We start from the raw sequence: 21,819 nt of genomic DNA, 5'->3' as shown, positions 1-21,819 counted from the left end.
GGCGCCTGGGTGGCTCAGTTGGTTAAGCGACTGCCTTCGGCTCAGGTCATGATCCTGGAGTCCCGGGATCGAGTCCTGCATCGGGCTCCCTGCTCGGCAGGGAGTCTGCTTCTCCCTCTGACCCTCCTCCCTCTCATGCTCTCTGTCTCTCATTCTCTCTGTCTCAAATAAATAAATAAAATTTAAAAAAAAAAAAAAAAAAGAGAGAGCCCTCACCGGAACCTCACCATACTGGCACTCTCATCTCAGACTTCCAGCCTCCACAAACGTGAGAAATAAATCTGTTGTCTCTAAGCCACCCCATCTACGACTCTCTGTCATAGCAGCCCGAATGGACTAAGCCATCTGTTGATCCTTGTTTGGTTTATAACTCATTGTCAGAGCATACACGAAAAGGCAGGGGTCCGTGCTGTCTGGACACCCTTCCCTTGGCTGGTCACTCACTTGGGATATGGTAACAGTCTTTGAAGTTTTCTTTGATGCTTCCACTCCTCTGTGTGCAAGCGAAACGTGTTCCTCTTTATCTTCTTCGGGACTTGGGGAGTCAAAGATATCAGGGCTTGAAAGGGAAGACTGGATAAAGCCAAAAGAAAATGCTTTTGTCAGAATTACACCTTAGCTGACAGAGCTTTTGTCAACATATGCTGTATGCTTTTCAAAGCACTCAACACCTCTATTTTGTTTGTCTCCTCATTATAACCTCGAAGGCAGAGAGGATGCTATTATCTGTCCGCTAGAGATAGTCGCAGAACTGGGACTAAGAAGCAAGACTTCCTACAGCAGGGATCTTTCCACGGGATCTTGGCACCAATGCCTGTCGGTCATTTCACCTGCGCGGGCCTGTGTCACCCAGCCTTTCCTGCTCCCTCCATCCTTCGGAGCCTCCCTTCTTTCTGTAAACATTTGCTACTGTGTACTAAGCACTGAGCTCGGTGCTGAACTTAGGTGACATGCCGGACACGGTCCCTGTTCTCACAAGGCTGACAGTCTAGGGGGGAGGGACATACAGGGCAAGAGGAGGCTGCCTCCGACCTGCCTCTCCTCCATTTCCTCTGGATCCTTTTCCAGGACCAGGAAATCTGAGGCACAGTGAAGTGCCTGCAAGAAGCTGTCTGAGAGGCAACCGTCCCAGGGGGCACAAGGTCACAGGCCTGCGGGCCAGTGAGCAGCATTTCTGCACCCCAGGGCACAGCCCTGCCTGCCGGAGGGCCAGCTCACCTCTAACTGGGGAACCTACTGCTAAATCTCCACCCTCATTGCCAGGGACAATCAACGTCTGTTGTGGACTCGATTTTTGCTAAGGTATATTTACAGAATGGCAGCATCTTTTGGTAAAAATATGGGGATAATTCTCCTATCTTTTCTGCCTCACTGTGAAGAGCAAAAAGCTGGATGAATGTGAACCAACTCACTGGAGTTCACTTGGACATAAAGGATTACTGTGCTAGAATTTCACCATTTTAGGATAAAGCAAATGAAAATAAGAGTTCCTGGGACAAGGGATCTTTTTTAAACGAAGAATCTTCCAGAGATCTCTTTGGGTGAGCTCGTATTTAGCCGCATCTCTATGCCGTCTACCCTGGCGGTGGGAAAATCGTCCTATCTAGAATCAGCATTGGTGTCATTATAGAAAAGTCACGCCTACATCACACCATGTTTATTTTCTTCCGTTTACTCTATTTTCTAAGGCAGAAAACAAATATATCTAGGGATTTGTAAGCAAAGTTTTAAAATTAAAAGGTCTTATTTGTTAATCTTTGTTTTATCTGAAAATCCAATTACCTAGAATAACACCCCAGCTAAGCTTTCTTATTAATCTAAGCTTAACCGCTTAACCACCTTGCAGCGCCTGTGTCCCTTCACTTTGAGATTTTATTAAAAAAGCCAGCTTCCTCCTGTGTAACCTACAGTTCATGAGCTGCCAATCAAAGCTTGCTCTTTGAATTCAATGAACAAAAATAAGCTCAGACTAGGGTGAGAGGCTCCAGGCTGGGTAATCCTGACCGGTGCATTTCCCCCATCATTCCTTCCAATGGCCTCGTAGGAATGTGTCCAAATCCACGATCCCATTTTGCTATGAAAAACCTACGGGTGCTAAGTGGAGGAAGAACCAATACGAATTCAAAGTGTGCATCCACGTGGGGATGGATGGGAACAAAGGGAAGGGAGTAATTACACTTCTTTAAAGCCCAAATGTATCCTGTTATTTTAAGGCTACAAATGCAATTGTTCCACATAAAGTGCCAAACTTTGAGTCACGGCATCATAAGCTTCCTAAGGGCAGGGACCACGTATGTCTCACTCCCAGTCGCAGCCTTGGTACATGGCTCAGAACTGAGTCCACATGTCATAAATGCCTACAAATATTAGCTGAACAAGTGAATGAACAAAGTTGTAGGCTAAAAGCGAGTGAAGATGATGTGCCTTTACCCAGTCCCCAAATATACACGAACCCCCAGGCATGGGATGTATGAACCAAGGGTGGGGTGGGGGATGGTAAATTGACGTTCTCTGTATTTAATTCTGGATGCCTCAAGGCCCTCTAAACCTTGCAAAGTTTGGAAGAATTTGGAGGAAAAACAAAATGGAAGAAGGATTTATAGAGAAGATGTGGGAGATAGGATGAAACACTTAGAGATACTAAAAGGCAATTAAATAGGTTGTGTGTGAGGCACGTTGGGGAGGATATGGGGAGATGAAAGATGGTAGTGATACGGGACTCTATATAAGTAAGCCACTTTGTCAAGTCTTTCTTCCAAAAAGGCATCAACACATAGGGTTGTTTCACACAAAGAGGAAAAATAGCATGATTCAAACCACACCCCCAAACTCAGCAGATATGAGAGAAGAGGTTCAAAGGAAGTGGCATTCTTTTTCTTCTAAATGAGGACCTCTGCGGTGGGATCAGTGATGAGGCGAAAGTAGAAAGTGTTCTGGAAAACCTGCAAAAGGTTAATTCCTTGGTGTATCTGGGTGAATGAAGGTCATAAGGCCTTAGACCTGCATTCCCAGCAAGGACAAGACAATGTGATATATAGAGATAGAGATATAGAGAGAGACAGACATCACTTGTGGATGCATCAAGATTTTTTCTTCAATGACATTCACTTCAGTGTTTATAATGAAGAAGTGGAAGTAACATAAATGTCCAATAATAGTGCACTGACTAGATAAACTCTCATATATTCACAGGCTGGAACACTAGACAGCCATTAAATGTAACATCATGGAAGAATGGGCAATGATTGGGGAGAAAGGTACACAATATAAGGGGGATGGAAAGCATGTACTATGTACCCCATTTGGAATAAATAATGTTATACATACAAATAGAATTTTAAGTAAAAGCTACACACATACAGCAAGTGGTTAACGGTTCTCAGCTCTGGAAAGCAGGATTACAGGTAACTTACTTTCTTCTTTATGCATTTCACTGTTGAAATTTGATACAACAAATGGGTTACAGGTTTCCAGTGAGGAAAGAAGTTATTCAAAATGACCCAAACAAAAAACTTCTTCTGTAGGTTATCTGGAGCATTCTGACTGGTCTCTCCTACATGACCAGGTGCCCCGTATGTTTACAAACAATCTCCTAAAGGTGTGTGTGGGGTTCCGTGGAGGGGTGCCAATAATGGGGCTTCGTGAGAAAAAAGCTTGGCCATTGTCAAGCACCTGGAGAGTGGCAGATAATTCTTTAGCAAAGTTTTGTTTATAGACCAAACGAGCCTCACTCTCCTCTCCCACCATCAAACGTGACATTTTTTTTTCTTACCAACTTCATTTCAGGTTCAAATAAGGATCAGTCTGGAAGGAGAAAGAAGGAAAGTGGGACTAAGCAGGACCCGCCTCACTGGCAGATGTGCAAAGAACAAAGAGAAAGAAATACTGCTTGATTCCAGAAGACTCTCAAATCACTCTTGGTCAGCAGTGTATCTCACGACCTCCCTCTCCTGGCTGGTCCTCATATCAGCCGCTTGCAGGAGAGTCCTTGGCTGGAGTCTCTAAGCTGACCTGCTTTCCTGCAGTAGAAGGAGCGAGGCGACACTTACGGAGGTGAGGGACTGGGACGGAGGCCGCCTCCCCGTGGCTTTTGGTCTGCTTGTGGTTGGGTGACTGAGTTTCTCAGTAGATGATACCACGGAGTCAAAACCTTCTAGGTCTAAAACAAAAGTAAAACAGAGTTTTAAGAGCAATAATAGGAGTGAGGAAAGGTTCTTACAACAGGCCACGAGCACCTTTTCCTTAATACTCATTCTTTACATCTGGATTACATGTCATCATTGATGAAGGCGATTTCCATCCTCTGGTCATCCAATGAATGTGGTAGGCCTTTAAAAGCTACAGAAAGAGGGGTAAAGGAGGAATCCTCGTTCCTCCACAAATGCAAGTTCATTTTGCTAGATAAAACATTCTTCTCATGCCAACACGAAAAGCAGTTATCACAAGGTACAATACCCATGGACAAGGGAATGCTGATCATTGATTCCGAAAGAGAAGAGAGGGCAGCCTCCTCCTCTGGTTGTACTACTATAGCCTGGCCATCACCCTAATGGTAGACAACAAACTCCCTAGAGGTGGAGAGCAAGCTTCTACTTCTCCCGATAACTCCCGGAGCCCAGCACCATTCTGCTTCGAGAGGCACCACTCAATGGAGACATGATCTTCAGTCATCGATCTGCTCATTCATTCACTCCATTATGACTGAGCAGCTACTCTGCGCTACACACGGGGCCAGATACCCAGGCTATGCCAGCGCGCGTGGCAGAAAGTACCCTGCCCTCAGGGAGCTTCCGTCTGTGTGACGGAGGTCGCACGTGAATGTAGAATCATTCAGCCAGATCACAACGGCACCTTGCACGCGTCCGGGACGAAGACCTTTGCCTTTACTTTTCCATCCTCTTCAACAGATGATTAGGTCAAGGGGTCACCTCGTTCTATCTAGTTCCAGGGGTTTACAAATCAGTGTAGATATGTGCATGGGATGCACAAAGCAATGGCCGGCAGAAAGGGGTTGACATTGAGACCCATTACTGCTTGTGACTGGGGCCAGGCCAACTCTTGCTGACAAGTAGCTCATGTTTCATAGGCCATGCCAGGCACTGCCTTCCCACACTATTTCCCATTCTCCTATTAATGGAGCCCTAGTTTTGTTTCAGGAACCATGTTCAGTTTAAGCCAATTTTAGCCATCCTGCTCCTCTTTGCCTGTGATTGGTCTAGAATTGGCCACGTAGCCCAATTTCAATCACTGAGGAAAAAAGAGAAGTCTACTGACAGTCTCTGGGACAGAGATGTCCTCTCTGTTGAGAGGAAATGAGGAGAAGGCTGTTTGTGTGGCTGCCCTTTCTTCTTTCTTGCTTGGGAGGCTGTTGTGCATGGATAAGATGCCTGGAGCTGTGGCAGCCATCTTTTTTTGTTTTTTAAGATCGACCGATCGATTGTTTGATTTGAGAGAGAGAGAGAGAGAGCAAGAGCATGAGTGGGGGGGGGAGTGGCAGAGGGAGAGGGAGAAGTAGACTCCCCGCTGAGCATGGAGCCTGACGCGGGGCTCGATCCCAGGACCCTGAGATCATGACCTAAGCCAAAACCAAGAGTCGGCTATGCCAGCGCGCGTGGCAGAGAGTACACTGCCAACTGAGCCACCCAGGCGCCCCCTGTGGCAGTCATCTTATGGCCACGAGGAGATCTTGAGGATGGCAGAAGAGAAGACTAGAAAGACCTTGGATGACTGACAACCCCGATGAGCCACCCACCAACCCTGGAATCATCCAGTGCCCGGACTTGTTGCTATGTAAAATTAATAACCCTCTGTTAATGCAGTCAATTTTAATCAGATATCCTTTATTTGCAGCTGAAAGCACCGTAAGTGCTGTAACTGCAAATATGCTGGCTCAAGACAGAAAAGCTAAAAACTATGTGTGGTTTTTTTTTTCCTCCTTATTTTGGGGAGAGGTCTTTTATTGATGGTTATAATAAGTGGTCTGGCTGTGTGATGGTCAGCTTTCTTCTATTAATGAATAGGCAGGTGTTGTCTGCAGTCTACTTCCTTTAGTGGAAGATGCAAAACCAAGCACAAATCACTGGTCAGGACAAACCATTACATTATACCCGGGATTATATTAAGTGACTTTATTCTAGCACCTGGTAAATGAGTAATTATTCAATGAACTCATCTTATCAGGGCAAGGGAAGTATAACCAAAGGTTAATTATCTGCAGAGACAGAACAAAGAAAAGTATCGGTGGTGCTCTGAGGCCACGGGGGAGCCAATCAGCACCCAGGGCCAGTGCGAGATTCCCAAATGGCCCCAACTTTCCAGCCGGCTCGGCACACCTTGGGCACAGGCCAAGACCCACCACAGTCAGGTGGGCCTCTTGAGAGCCAACTCACTGGCCTGACCTTCTTGGGGACCTTCCCCTTAAGAGAATCTTATTTTCCTAAAATAAGATCACACCCCAGGACTTGCCTCTACCAACTCCATACTGTCCGAAATAAACATTCCCCTTTATACACTTCAGTTGATGCCCCAAGTCATCATCTGATATTAATATCTCCCCAATTAATTTTTTGAATCACTTTTTCTCTGATTACAAAGGGAGTACATGCTCAATGTACAGTTGTTTTAGGAAAAACATAAAATTGTAACAAAAGAAAGTCAAATAGAACCTTACCACACTGAGACAACCACCATTACTGTTTCAGTATATTACCCTCCAGGCTCTTTTTCTAAAAGTAGATAGTCTAGGTTCACACTATATGGAGTATTGCATTCTGCTTATTTCACCTAACATCATATGCCATGACTCTATAAATTCTTCATAAATATTTTGACAGTGGCATAATCTTCTGTTGCATTGCAATTCGTGATTTATTGAATCAATCCCCTGTTGTTGGATCATTTCCAAATCTTTCCCTCTCTTTGATTTTTGTTAATAGAAAAGTGCTGCACAGGTATTCTTGCGTGCATGCTACATACAAGTTTAGCAGGTTCTCCACGTGGCTCCCCAGTGGGGAGAAGGGAAGAAGGTCCAGGATAGGGAGGTCTGCTGGAGGGTGGGGGCCTGGCTGTGGAGAACAGGAGGCACAAGGAGGCCAGGGGAGCCAGGGGCGGGGGGAGAGGGAGGGATGCTGAGCAGGCAGCCAGGGGAGGAGGTGAAGGAGAAGGCCGCTAAAGGTTCCGACAATCGAGCTGCTGCTGAGGGCCTTGGCTGGGCGCTACCAGGGGCTGAGAGGGCCCGCCTGTAAAGTGACTCTGTCCTAGAGACTGAAACAAGCTCTGGAGGCAAAAGCTGAGCAGGGTGAAGCAATTAAAGGACAGTTAGAGGCTAATTGACTCTGCTTCTCCACCGTGGCTGCACAGTGAAATCACCTGGACAATGAAGAAAAAGTGACTCAGGCCTGGATCCCTCTCTGGGGATTGGCTGACTCTCTTTGGGGTGCAGCCTGGGCGAGGTAGGTTTTCAGTCTCCCCCGGTGACCTTGGCACGCCGCCACATAGAGGGGCACTGTTCCAGCAGAGGCTGGGGGGAGGAAGGGAGAAGCAAGGACTGGACTGAGCAGAGAGGAGAGAGCACCACCACCGGGGGAGTGGCAGGGTATTCCGGGGCCCACTGAGGGGACGGCCTGCCCAGGCGAGCTGTCAGGAGCAAGGCTCAGCAGCACAGAGCTCCTCCCAGGCCAGGCCAGGCAGTGCTGACCTGGTGTGTGGGGCAGCAGAGGTGCGGGGCAGCTGATCAAAGTGGCGACCGAAGGCTCTGGGGATTGGGGATAAGTCAGAAACGCGGCAGCGGGAATGAGAAGGCAGCCGTGAGGTGACCCAGCATGCAGACTGGGGTGGAAGAAGGGTGTGGGGAGCAAGGGGAGTGGATGGGACAGCCTCAGTCCCCACCCCCCCACGGACTCAGCATGCCCACTGGCGTGTAGGGACAGACAAGGTCACACCCAGGAAACTTCTGCAGGGCTCCAAGGAGGACTCCATCTTTGCTCCCCACCCAGCCCTCAGGGCCCACTAAAATCATGGAGTCCACCTGGGAGCTGAGGGTGTGACAACACGTGAGGTCGTCTGTAATAAGTTACACTTTCAGAATGACTCAGAGGCGCGGCGTGTGTCTTCCGCACTTTGACCGTGAGCCCCAAGAGGACAGGAGCCCATCTTTGTGCTCTCAGAGTCTAGCACGTTCCTGGCAAAAACCTGCTTACTATTCTGTGGATGAAGGAACAGGTGAACAAATGAACTGGCCAATATGTGAATAACCCATCCCAAGAAGGAACTCTGATTCCAGGAGTGACCCTTCCAGAGGCGCCTACTGATGGGGCACAAGGCGGCCGCTGTGGGGCGTGAGGGCAGCATTCTGCGCCGTGGGTGCAGAGGACACTTGGCTGGCCCCTTTCATTTCACTGGCTGAGGTCTACACTAAAAACACCTGGACACGTTGAAGGCTGGCCACCCCTCGCCGGCATCTCCTCAACAGAATGACAGATGGCCCAGAAGACTGCCTCGTCCGCCCTTGTCACTCAAGAGTAAGAGGACCGGCACGCCTGGGTGGCTCAGTCATTAAGCGTCTGCCTTCGGCTCAGGTCATGATTCCGGGGTCCTGAGATCGAGCCCCGCATCGGGCTCCCTGCTCAGCGGGAGGCCTGCTTCTCCCTCCCACACTCCCCCATGCTTGTGTTCCCTCTCACTGTCAAAAAAAAAAAAAAAAAAAAAAGAGTAAGAGGACAGCCAGAGTCCTGCAGGGGGAGCCACTCTTTTAACCTCTTCATGCACATCCAGCTACGTGGAACTTTCCAGGTTTAAGCTTGTAAAAAGCACTTTTTGGAAACAACAACAACATTAAACTTCCAGAATGAAAGAGCCACACCAAGTATGAGGTCACTTGCTGCAAAGGGAACCTCAGAGCCCCAACTGTGATGCACTTCTGCTTTCTAACGGGGGGGGGGGCGAGGGGGGGAGGAGGAGGCGGGGAGGGGATCTGCTGACCTGCAACAGAAACCTCCGGAGGCACAGAGCATGCTCTCGTGACTGCAGCCCTGGTAGCTGCCATGAAGGCAGACTTTCCATGACTAACTTATTGTGGTGTGAAGAAAATGTCCCAATTTTCACAATGGTTTTTGAAATGAATCAGGCTGAAACTTGATATAAGCTTTCTCAGCCTGGCTGGGAATTTTTCCTCTTAGTAAAAAAAATGGTTTTAATGCTCACAAGCCAATCCAAAACTATTGAGCTGGCAAATGTTGGGTATTTTTTTAAAAGTTAGTTTCATAAGGATGAGAGGTTCTTGGCTTCTCTCATACTTGAAAGATGAACCCTCGGCAGACATACGGGGATAATTTATGCTGGACACGGAGCCAGCCTGGAAAGGGCGTCTGACTCTTTGTGGTACACACAGTGGCCCATTTTCCATCAACTGCAGTCATAGTCTGCTTAGTTCAATTAGAAAATGTGGGCTTATTTTCCACGGATGGGAGGGATGGTACCAGTGACCACAGGTAATCTACAACACATCCATTGAGAGCGCAGAAGAGAAACATTTAAAAGTCTGAGACATGCCTGTTGTCACCAAAGGAACTGTTTGCAAGCTCTCAAATGGCTGTTTATTTCTTGTAGCTCATTGCTCTGGGCTGGAGAAAGAGTCCTAGAGCAGAAGTTTCCTGCAGCTGAAGCGTGGCAATGTCACTACCTCCCAGGATCTCAGGAAGTCATCCTTTCTCCTACACGTCACTGTCAAGGACCATCACGGCTGGCGGGGCTCCTTGCAGACTACAGGCCTAGAAAGGCTATAATGGATTTCTCACTCCCAACGTGGTACCACTCCGTGGGCAGCCCCCAGAGACATGTGTGAGGTGAAGATCTGAGTATGTCCCCCTTCTCTGCTTAAAATCCCTCCCAAGTTCCCAGGAAATCCTGGTGACTTAGCGTGGCCAAGGCCCTTGCAGTATGGCTGGTGTCCACCTCTGTCTCTGTGTCCCTTGCGTGACTTCCCTCCCCTCCTCTCCCCTTCCCTCTGTGGCCATCAAGGCTTTGCTTAGCGACCAGGACCTCTTCCAAGAAGCCAGACTGCACCCTAAAACCTGGCCTGGGTGCTCCCCTACTCACCCACCACTCCAATCTCAGCATTCAGCACCCTGACATTCCTTGTTGACTTATCTGTCTCCCCAGCAGGCAGGAAAGAAGCTATGGCTTTTATCTGTGTTTTTCCCAGGCCTAACATCATTCCTGGCTTCTGGTGGGTATTTAATAAATGATTATTGAATAAATGAACAAACAAGCTTTCTGGGCTTCAGTTTTTCCACCACAGGAAAAAAAATGGGAGAATTAGCTGAGCTATCAGCTTTGCAGGGTTATTCTTTTGTAAATGAGAAATTATATGAAAACTTTCAAATCATCAGATAGAATTTTGCTTTTATATACCATTGCTGGAGCTGTGAGATTTGAGAACAGAGATCTAAGAGCAAGGCTAAATTAAAAGAATAAAACAAAGCACCTTTTTTTCTCTTTCCTTCCTTCCTTCCTTCCTTCCTGCCTTCCTGCCTTCCTCCCTTCCTCCCTCCCTCTCTCTCTCTTTCTTTCTTTTTCTTTTTTAAGATTTAAGATGATTAAAGCCCAACCCCACAGGGCTGTAGGTCCCTTCTCCACAGTGAAGAATCAAATCAAGGAGATCTGGACAGGAAGTCTCACCCTGCATGTAAATCATGTGACTAGTGTGGAAAATCTGTGCAGATGACAAAGACGGGCCCTTTAGTAGGGGTCAAATGAACACCTAGCTGAGTCACCAACTGAAAAACTCTCATTTAAGGAACGATTAGATTCTATAGGAAAATAAACCCTCAAAAATGTGGAAGGATATAGCAGATCAGCTGCTGTGTTCTCATTTGCGATCCAGGTGTGAAGTGTGTAAGACAAGCCCTGAGGATAAACAGGTCTGAGCTACTGTGCGGCCAGCCCACTACATGACACTTCACACACGCATGCTCACTTAACCTGCACAAAACCCACGCTGGGTAGGCTACGCTTTTCCATAAAGGGAGACAGACAGAGGGTCAGAGTTTAGACAAACTGGTCAAGGTCACAACCCGAAAGTGACAGGGCCCACCTTCAGATTCATGTCTATGTAATTCCTTCCACTATAGAGCACTGAACAGACAGCAGGAACATTTCACCTTACCTCTCATTTAATCGATTTGGAGAATTGTTTCTACATCAAGAACAAGAAAAGATACTAGGAATGTAATAGGAATGTATACTAGGAATATAATATTGTGTGTGTGAAGAAAGCCCTCTATGCTCTGATAATAAGCTGCCTTCGTTCTGTTTTATTCCAACGTGTTTTTGGGGGCGCCTGGGTGGCTCAGTCAGTTAGGCGCCTGACTCTTGATCTCAGCTCAGGTCTTGATCTCAGGGTCGTGAGTTCAGGTCCAGGGTTGGGCTCCACACCCAGCATGGAGCCTACTTAAAAAATATATATTTATTCCCATGTGTTTTTAAGTGGACAGAAAAAGGGACTGGCTTCCTTAGGGAAATCTCTGGCAAGAAATGTAAGGTGTTAGGCAAGTTAAACCAGGCTGTTTAGCTCTTCAGTACAAAGTAACTTTTACATGGGAACTTGTAGCTGAAGAGTAAGAGAGGGAGATAAGGAGTTTATTTGCTCATTCACTTAATCAAATATTTATTAAGTACCTACCGTGTGCCAAGCATAGCTACAGTTAGCAGAATGAAAGCACAATCACTCTCTATCAGCACTATCCATTCAAACTTGCTGTGATGACGGAAACCTGCTGTGTCTGTACCATCCAATAAGCTAGCCACTGGCCTCATGCGGCTGCTGAGCACACGAAATCTGGCTAAGTGTGACTACTTAAATTAAATGTAAATAGCCACATGTGACTAGTGGCAATGATCTCTACCATGACCCTACATCATGGTACTGGCATTTCTCCTCATTTATGCTCAGTCTATATTCATTCTGTGCGTAGTTACTAAGTGATCCCTACAATCCAGGCTCTGGGCTAGGCATGGGGGGATATGGGGGTGAACAAATAGCCACGGTCCCTGCCTCACAGAGCGTAGAGCCCCCAAGAGCAATGGATTTTTATACATATCATTACAAATTCTGCTAGCTACTATGAAAGAAAGGTAAAAGATGAAATTAGCAATGATAGCATGGGAACCTAATTTAAATCTGGAGAAGCAGTAAGGGAAGGGGGGCATGACTTACTGAAATGTAGCGCTGAAGAGAGGTAAAGTGCTTCACAGGGATTGATAACAAGCAACGAAAAGTGGGGAAAAGTAACTTTTCAGATTTGCTTTCCTTTAAAAATTGCTTACTACAGGCCCGAAATTTGTTAGGCAAAATAGTTTAGGAAATAATGTATTTACTAGAAATAGTGGTTATGCTATTATTACAGGAATGTAAATTGGCACAGCCTTTTCGTAATGCCATTTGGCAATACCTATCACAAAATGCCAATGTATACACTACTAGTCCACTTCCAGAAACTGATCCACAGAAATGTTTATGTTGGGGCACCTGGGTGGCTCAGTTGGTTAAGCATCTGCCTTCGGCTCAGGTTATGATCCCAGGGTCCTGGGATTGAGTGAGCCCCACGTCGGGCTCCCTGCTCGGCAGGGAGTCTGCTTCTCCTTCGGCCTCTCCCCCTGGCTTGTGCTCTCTCTCTCACTCACTCTCTCTCTCAAATAAATAAATAAAATCTTAAAAAAAGAAATGCTTATGTAAGTGTAGAACAATGCATTTATTTATGATGCCAGTGGTCTTCCAACTGTTTTACTAGTGTGCCTCCTAAAATAATTTTGAAAACCCATGTGCCCCCTTATGCATCTTAAGTTGACATCTAAAATTTGACATAAGTTTTTGTCACAAAAGATGTAATTTCTGCTATACTTTAAAATATAACTATTATTTTGCTCTCTTAAATATATTCAACATACATTTGAATACCATAGCAGTTTAACAACCACTGTCATCCATCTTAAAAAATCACGAATAAGCTGGGGCGCCTGGGTAACACAGTCAGTTAGGCATCCAACTCTCGGTTTCAGTTCAGGTCGTGATCTCAGGGTCATAAGATCAAGTCCCATGATGGGCTCTGCGCTCAGCGTGGAGTCTGCTTGAGACTCTCTCTCCCTCTCCCTCTCCCTCTGCTCCTTACCCCCGTGCTCTCTCTCTCCCTCAAATAAAATAAATAAATCTTTAAAAAAAATCATGAATAAGGGTGCCTGGGTGGCTCAGTCGTTAAGCGTCTGCCTTTGGCTCAGGTCATGATCCCAGGGTCCTGGGATTGAGCCCCGCATTGGGCTCCCTGCTCAGCGGGAAGCCTGCTTCTCCTCCTCCTGCTCCCCCTGCTTGTGTTCCCTCTCTCACTGTGTCTCTCTCTGTCAAATAAATAAATAACATCTCTTAAAAAAATAAAAAAAATTAAAAATCATGAATAAGCTTTTCTTTAGCAGTTGGAAATTCTGTACCACCCCTTTCTCTCTCTGAATTTGTATTTCTGTCATACTGCTGGATTTTACTCTAATGTAATGTATTTTTGTACTTCTGTTAATTTTCTCTTTTGTTCATTACTTTTTTCTTCTATAAAAACATGGTTATAAATAGAAATTTATGATTTCTTAAGTTCCTGAAATCATAAGGTTCTAAGTGTAATGATTTTTCTTCTGGAAGGAGTTACTATGACAATTAGCAGTAGTTTATAAATGATCAAAGCAAATGTATACACACATACCACACATTTTGATAATCTGTTGGCATAAAAGAGGGGAATCTTATTGGGCCTTCCCCCCAAATAACTTTAGGCACATGTGTATGATTATTACTTAACATGAGAATGACGTGGTTTGGTACTGATTCTATTCCTATTTTTCATTTTGTAGATATAAGTGCCAAGAAACTTTGCTCACATAAATAGAAGTATATGGGAATGGAAAGAATTTTGTTATCACAATGTCACTCAATTCTTTGAACTCTTTCCAAGTTATATGGCAAAAATCAGACAGTGGTCTAGCATCACCAAGAACTATTATGAACAATCTATCAATGAACAACTCAGTCGGTGCCTCCTTCAATTTTGTTGGAAGCAAAGAATTAGAAACCAACCAACTTGTAAATGGATTTTTTGTCCAGTCAATAAAGTCACTCAATTTCTCAAGTCCAACACCAATCTTGGAAGTGTCTCTCAGTATGCAGCAGGGGTTTGCATACCTGTGGAGTGGGCAAGAGATTGGCTATGTTGTGTAAGTTGGGATCGGGTCACTGGGAAAGGGGAGCGGGAGGGGAGAAGCAGGCTGCCAGTGGGTCTCCCAGGAGAGGAATTTGAAGAAAGAGCACATAAGAAATGAGGCACTATCCATGGCCTGGGGAGTCTCCATGGCCCCCCAAGGTGCAGGTATCCCTGTCTATAGATCATCGTCCTAGGCTGCTCTTCGCAGCATTGCTCTGAGCAAGCTGGTTATGCTAGAATCATACCATGGAATATTATGTTGACGTTAAAAGTATAAGGTTGACCTATGTGACTTATGTGGAAAGATGTCAAACATACATTATTTACTTCAAAAAAACCACTGGGGACCCTAATGGTACATGCAACATGATCACATTTTAAAAAATTCATCCATCTACCCAATCATGGGAAGACTTCTAAAAGTGTGTACAACAAATTAACAATGATTATCTCAAAGAGAGGTTGAGACCCGAAAGTCCCCGAGGGGACTTTTACTTTCTACCTTTTTGCATTATTCCCCCTTTTTTTTTTTTTTTTAAAGTACCTATTCCCTTTGTAACTGGGCGGTGGGGAGAAGTTCTTTAAAATAAAAATACAACTGAGTAGATCATATATGAAATGATTTCAGATGCAGCTATGGAATTTCAGTCAGCTGATTTATGTTATGTGTTCAAGAACTTTCCTACTTTCCAATAACAGTAGTCATGGTAAGAACGTAGGTTGATACCTGGTTCTTCACCTCTGTCTGACTATAGCTACACGAAGTACCACTGAGAAAGCCCCTGTTTTGTGTCTGCCACTTCAAATCATCAGGTCTACATTTTACAACAACCGTCTAAGGCAGGTGGGCATTACTAACCCTGTCATACGCCAGAGGAAAGTGGAGCTCAGAGTCACTCAACCTGGAACTTGCAGAGCTGTAATTCAAATCCAAGCATGCCTAACCTGAGAACCCATGGTTTCTCTAACACCCCACACTTTCCTCGGTGACTCTGCGGGATGATCTTGTCTCTGTATAAGGGTTTGCTGTATGAGGTCAAATTTATTTAGGATGGCAAACAGCCTACCCATTTATATTTTTCAAAAATTGTGATACATTTTTTAAAAGGTGAATAATTTAAAAAACTTTATAAAAGGTGATGCCCTAACTGTTATGCCCATAATTGTTAATTACTTAAACTTCCATTTGGCCAGCAAATATTTTATTTATTATTTTTTAGAGATTTTATTTATTTGATAGAGAGAGAGAGAGCGAGAGCATGAATGGTGGGGAGCGGCAGAGGGAGAAGCAGACTCCTCGCTGAGCAGGGAGCCTGACATGGGGCTCGAAAAGAGGAATCAGAGGTTACAAAAAAAAAGCATTTTCTTAATGTCCAGAAAACTCAGCTAAAAGAAACAGAGCCAGACAGACAAGCCTGTGAGGTCGAACTGGGCCCCTTTGATCATTTCCTCCAAGCCCCTGGTTTAAAGATGAAAAACCAATATCCACACCTGAAACTAATGTAATACTGTGTGTCAACTCAAAACAAACAAACAAACAAAAAAACCCAGGACCCAAAGAGGTGCATGCCATGCTGGACGGTCTGCTACAGTGGGGTGTGCGTCCGGAGGGCAAGTCTCCTTTCAGGGAGCAGAGGAACAGGGCATTTCATCTCATTCAACAGCACTTTACTGAGAGAAAAGAGGAGCAATCAGACACTCATAAAAGAAAATTTTTGTGTTTGAAACAACAACATACTAATGCCTAGAGTTACACAGAACCCAAAATTAAATGCCAAGTAAAAAAACTCAAGGAGGAAAGACCTTCTGTCTGAAGCCCAGTGCTCTTGTTAACACGCTGGGAGGGACAGGTGCCTCTAGAACTGGAGGCCTCCATTCTCCAGCCTCGGGGAAGGAAGAGGACAGAGGTATGAAGCATTTAAAGTGCCTTTTAGGGGCACCTGCATGGCTCAGTTGGTTGAGTGGCCGACTCTGGGTATGGGCTCAGGTCACGATCTTGGGGTCCCGGGATCAAGCCCCGCATCGGGCTCCCCCATCAGTGGGGGAGTCTGCTTCTTTCCTTCTCCCTCTCTCTCTGCTCCTCCTGCTCATGCTCTCTCTCTCTCTCAAATAAATAAATCTTTAAAAAAAATAAAGTGCCCTTTAAAATCTGACATTGTGTGAGTGATTTAAAAAAAAACACAAATAATTGTAACTCCATAAAAAATTAATCTGCTAATTGTACATTTCTGGGCAGTAGTGAGTTTTCACTCATGCTTGAACACCTGCCTTTCTCTGGGGCCTTTTGTTTGCCCCCGACATTTCTCTCCCCAGACCCTCATTTTTGCACATCTGTGCTGGACCTGTAATTTCCAGAAGCCTTCCCAAGAACTGGTGTGCATCCATGACAAAGCTACCACCTGTCTATAAAGTGCCAAGGAAAAGAAAGTCAACATTGTGAGGCTCCCAGTCAGCTAAAATTGTCCGATTTTTAAAACTGGAGATTATTCCTACCCGGCGATGGCATTTGGTTTTTAAAATGTCCTTAATTAGTAAAATGAAAGTCAGCAGTCCCTCACATTAAAAGCCTTTTTTTTGTGTGTGAGTCTTTGAATTCCAAAGAACACGAACAACCTCAGGGAGAGATGACTCAAGCGTGGGGGGGTGGGGGGCGCCACTGCGGGTCACCACGCAGCGAAATAAAGCGGCTTTTCCGGCTCTAAATCAGGGCTCCCTGTTCACTGACACCTCATCCTTAGCTTGTCACCACCAGATCCAATTACCCTCTAATGGGGCTCACCAGCTTCACTCCTAAGTGCTCATCACTTTTCTCATTTAATGAATCCGAGGTAGCGGGAGGTGGTCTGGGCCGAGGTGTCCACATCAGGCCTTAACAAGGGCCCATGGCTAGAGAAGGGAGTTTGATAACTCAAATTTGTTCCTTAATAAGGTGTAGTTTTGTCTATAATGCTTTTAGCGTGACAAAGGGGTACTTGAGCGTGGTTTTCTGGCAGGTCATAGATCCCTCTGGATATTTACAAGTCAAACGGAAGACATAGCTGGGCTCTGCCAATCTGTGAGCCCACGGCCAGCAGGCAGAGGGCACTGCAGGCCAAATAAAGGCCATGTGCAAGCTGGGACTGCCCGTCACCTGTTCCCTTCTTGCTTCCACATTCATTCGCAGCCCTGAGGCCTCGGTTGAGCACAGTGCAGAAGTAACAAAGGTTACTGCGTAAGTCTCTGCTGAGTATATATAGACTACTTTGCCCCCACTGGGTGTCCCTCCGCATTTGCATTCTTCAAGCTGCCATTGGTCTCAGCATATAGCAAAAGCAGAGACACTCAAGCCACTGCGCTGAAGAAAGGCTGCAGGGGCCCTGAACATTGAGGCGGGCGACCAACAGGCTGCCGAAGACCGGGACTGCCCTGGTGGCGGCTGAGCAGGCAGGGGTAAGTGCCTTGGTTTGGGTGTGGCCTGATGTTTCTAACGGCAAACGTCTGTCAGCGAACACCCACCGTATACATCTGGGACCGGACTCTTGGAAGTGCCGAGAAGGACAAGGACTTCCCATCAGCCCATCTCCTCTAGGACTGCGAGGTGATTTTGAAATCAGTGCTGGTTGCCAGCTTGACCTCACTTACTTAGTGCAAACCTAGACTGTGAGCCCTAATGATCTTAGGTGAGAGGTGGGGAGCCACACGGGGACACTGCAGGGAGAAGTCCAGCACAGACCCTCTTCTGAATGAACTGGAGCCAAGGCCGAGGGTCCGGAAGTGCAGGGAGGACACCAAAAATGCTCAGAGGGCTAACTGGGTTCAAGATCCATCCACCCGAAGTTTAAGATATTTCACTTCCTTGGTATAAAGCACATGACCCTACAAAGCCTAATCTCTTTTGCTTTTCGTCATCACACTGGAGACACGCATATTGCTTCTCAAATAGTCCTGATATAAGTTGGTGTGTAATCGTGACCTGTGTTCCTGGATAGGGGCCAGAGCTGCGTTTAACAGCTTTATTGAGGTATAATTTGTATATCACAAAATTCACCCATGTTAAGTGTGCAACCTAATAATTTTTAGTAAATTTACGGAGTTGTGTAACCATTACCACAATCCAGGTTCAGAATCTTTCCAGGATCGCAAATCCATGAGCTCTTACTAGCATTCCCAGTTTGTCAGTAGGGAAGTGCTTTTGCATTTCCTGGTCCAAATGAACCACAGGCCAGGAGGCATCCGTGAGAGATCTGAGGACAAGAAGAAGTTAGACTCATATCTCCCAAACCAGTTCCATGTCCTAAGTCCATCGACTTTAAAGCTAGCAACCCCTGGCCCCTGACATTGACTGCAATGTCAAGTGCGTATCTGGATCAGGTTGGGAAGATGGAGGAGAAATTCCCAGCTTCCCCACGTGAAGAGGGGGTGATGGCCACGTAAAGGGATGGAAGTGGGGCAAGTGGGATGAGATCTGAATAGAATGGGGAACGCCAATCGAAGGCAAGCAACAGAGGAGAAAGGAGAAGGGTTGTTTCTAAGTCAATCAGTTGCATCTAGATGGCTTAGTTCCCAGGCGGCTTCCCACCTGGGGGCCCGCTGCTATCTCTGTGCTTTAGTGGGAAAGAGTCGGAAAATCTCTGCAGTACCGAAATATAATAATAAATCCCCACATGCCATGGGAACTACAATATATGGCATAATAAAAGTAAATGTTATGGCACTTGACTCCTCGGCCTATAATCTCCCATTCAATCGAAGCGGAGATTCTTCTTCCATCAGCAAGAGAAAACTGGACAATTTAATTTTCATTTCTATTCATGCACAGGCCTGCTCTGGAGCTCATCCACATTTCCTATTATGTTACTTGAAATATGGCGGTGTAGTTTGATACACAGTATCTCAAACCGACATCAACAACTTCATTTTGGACCAACTGATTCCATTCTAAATTACTGTGGGCTGACAGATGCTGGTAGCTGCCCACACGAGATCTGAAAAAGCCATGTTCTCTAATTCAATATTATAATAATTTAAAATTATAGCTTTATTAAGAGGAAACAGATTTATTTATAGCTAACACTGATGATTTCTACTGGCTTTCAGGGCTGTGTTCGGCTATTCACTGCAGCCCACATTTGGACAGCTTCAATTGTCTGAATCACTAACAAAACATTCTGGTACAAATAATTTCCTTCTTAATTCAAAGCAATGAACAAATGCTCCAAAAGCGGAGACACAAAGCAGCTCTGTAGGGAGCCAGCCCCTCCACAGTAGTGTCCTATTTTCCTTGACCAACCCACCTGCAAGAGCATTTCCACCTTTGGGCCTAATGACATTCTGCTTAAAATCCTTTCCTCCCTTGGCCTCTGAACTAAGAAGTTGCCAGATTCCTCTTTTCCCTTAGACGGGGCCTTTGTGCATGGTCTGGTCTTCAAGCTGAGGGCCTTCTTTCTCTTTTCTCATGCTAAGGACTTTACTTATCTTCCTGACTTAACTATCCCTTTGAAGCAAAAAACAGCATTGATAACAAACATTTCTATCATTGTGCAGCCCACCCAGCGATTTTGCCGAACTCTGGAAGACAAGGTGAGCAAGTTGGGAGAGATGCTAGTTTCCTTCCTCAGTAAAGAAGCTGCAGTGGGGAGAGCCGGTGTAAATTACTGAAGGTTTCCAGGCCTGGAGGCAGCTCCGCACTCACGCACGGGTCAGCAGGTGCCAGCCCTGCGTTGGATTTCCTGGAAGGTCCTTATCTCTACCTGCAATCCCCGCTGGCCTCTACAACCCCGGCCCTCCCCAGCCTCGACCTTCTGGCTTCCACCTCATCCAGCACAGACACGGGGCCATCTGACCAGATCTCAGAGTCAACACGCTTAAATAAATCCACATTTCCCCCTAAACCAGTTCCTCCCCCAGACGTGCTTATTTCTACCCAAGTCATTTTTTCCCCTAATGCTAAAACCTCACAGCTGACAAAGTCCTGCTCCCAAATCCAGTCAGTGCCTGAGGCCTGGCAACACTTGGTTTGCTTTGCTGCTTCCACATCTAGTCCTTCTTTCACCATCCTGTGGTGCAGCTTAATGCGGGCTCTCTCTTAACCGCCTCTCACCCACACTATCAAATAACCTGACTACTCGATACCCGTCTTTCCTTCATCTGATTGGTCCCACAGAGCTCCATCAGTTATTATCTGAATGCTTAGACCTGATCCTGTCACTTCAGTGTCAACCCACTGCCTACCGAATAAATTACGGATGCATCCCTCTCCTACCGAATCCCGCCCAGGCCTTCATCTGCAGGGCAGCTCCCCTCCATGCCGGCAGGAAGCTCTCCTATGGCCAGGCTGATCTATGACCAGTTATCAGCACTCCCCACGGGATCTCCCTGCCTGCCTCTGCCTCAGTGAATCCAGCTTCTAGATCCAGATAAGTCTGCCCCCTCACCCCCCCACCTCACGGAGCCTGCCCTAGCACTCTGGGCACCAAGGAGCATTCCCAACTCTGACCTGCATTACTTTCTACCACTCAGTGGTCAGGGAGACAGTCCGTTGGTGTCACCTCACTTTCCATTTGCCGTCCAAGCGGCCCAAAGAGACATGAAGCTGCTGGAAGGCAGGGCCTATGGGTGAGGCCCTTGGTATCCATTCGGCCTCGCCCTTGAGTAGATACTCAAGTATTTAGCAGCTGATTACATGGCCCCCCGATCATCATTTCTTGCAATGCAAATAATATGCATTACATAATTAGCTTGAGGAATTACAGTCTTCTGGGATTAACGTCTTCTTGGTAAAATGAGAGCAAACTAAGCCTCAGCAGCTCTTTCGGGGCTCCCAAATAGATACAACAGGTGCTCAGTTTCCATGTATGAAGAGCTTCCATAGATTAACCCACTTCGATCAACCCCAACATTTCCAAACTAGCTTGTCAGGCTGAGAAATATGAAACTCATATTTCAGTGAGAGCCACCCGAGTCATCTCCAGACCCAAAGAAAACAAGGGCCAAAGGCCAATGCTCTTCCCAGGCAAGGCACAGCCCTGTGTATTCTGGAGAATATTCTGGAGAAGGAGAACACCTCCCTTCCTGTGAGGGGTCCCACATTACCTTCTCTGCCACTTCACCAACTGGCCATCCTGCCTTAAAATGTGGGCCCGAATGCTAAACCACAGTGGCAAGACCAGAACTTCATCAGGCTCATTCTGATGACTCCTTCTCATTCATAGCCAATCACTGCCCTGCTCTGCTCTGCCCTTTAACCAGGTCAAAAGCTCTAGCAGGCCAGCATTTCTATTATTATTCCATCAGCCCAAGCTGTCAGAAGCCCTTGGTCCTGCTTCCTGACTGGGCTTCTCAAAGGTTAGGGATGTAAAACAGTCTCTGGAGACAGAGCAAATATTTTTGGTGTTTACGGTCACAAGGACACATCCTGCCACCAAGTCTTCACAAGATCAGACCAGAGACTGCAAGTCAGCAGTTGTAAAGATGCAACTCTATTAGCAGGTTTGGAAAAAAATACAGCACCCCAAAGAGGAGTAACCCCAGGTGACAAGAATGCTCACGTTAGGCACTCAGTGCCTCTTCTGGGCCTGCCAATGGTCAGACGTTTGTTTCTAAA

General features: G+C 46.2%; 1 protein-coding gene across 1 annotated transcript in view; it reads right to left on the bottom strand.

Moving 5' to 3' along the window:
• The window catches only part of SH3KBP1 (SH3 domain containing kinase binding protein 1), a 324,512-nt gene that overhangs the window by 10,128 nt on the left and 292,565 nt on the right, over positions 1-21,819 (bottom strand). The window contains exons 17-18 of the mRNA XM_081807974.1: positions 4,050-4,159; positions 445-573 (exon numbers count right to left, since the gene is read on the bottom strand). Coding sequence (XP_081664100.1) covers positions 445-573; positions 4,050-4,159 — 239 coding nt within the window. The remainder of the gene's footprint in view (positions 1-444; positions 574-4,049; positions 4,160-21,819) is intronic.

Source organism: Leptonychotes weddellii, chromosome X (assembly GCF_054177405.1).
Source record: "Leptonychotes weddellii isolate Sample4059 chromosome X, ASM5417740v2, whole genome shotgun sequence".
Lineage (NCBI taxonomy): Eukaryota > Metazoa > Chordata > Mammalia > Carnivora > Phocidae > Leptonychotes > Leptonychotes weddellii.
This window is presented reverse-complemented; position numbering and strand designations above follow the sequence as displayed.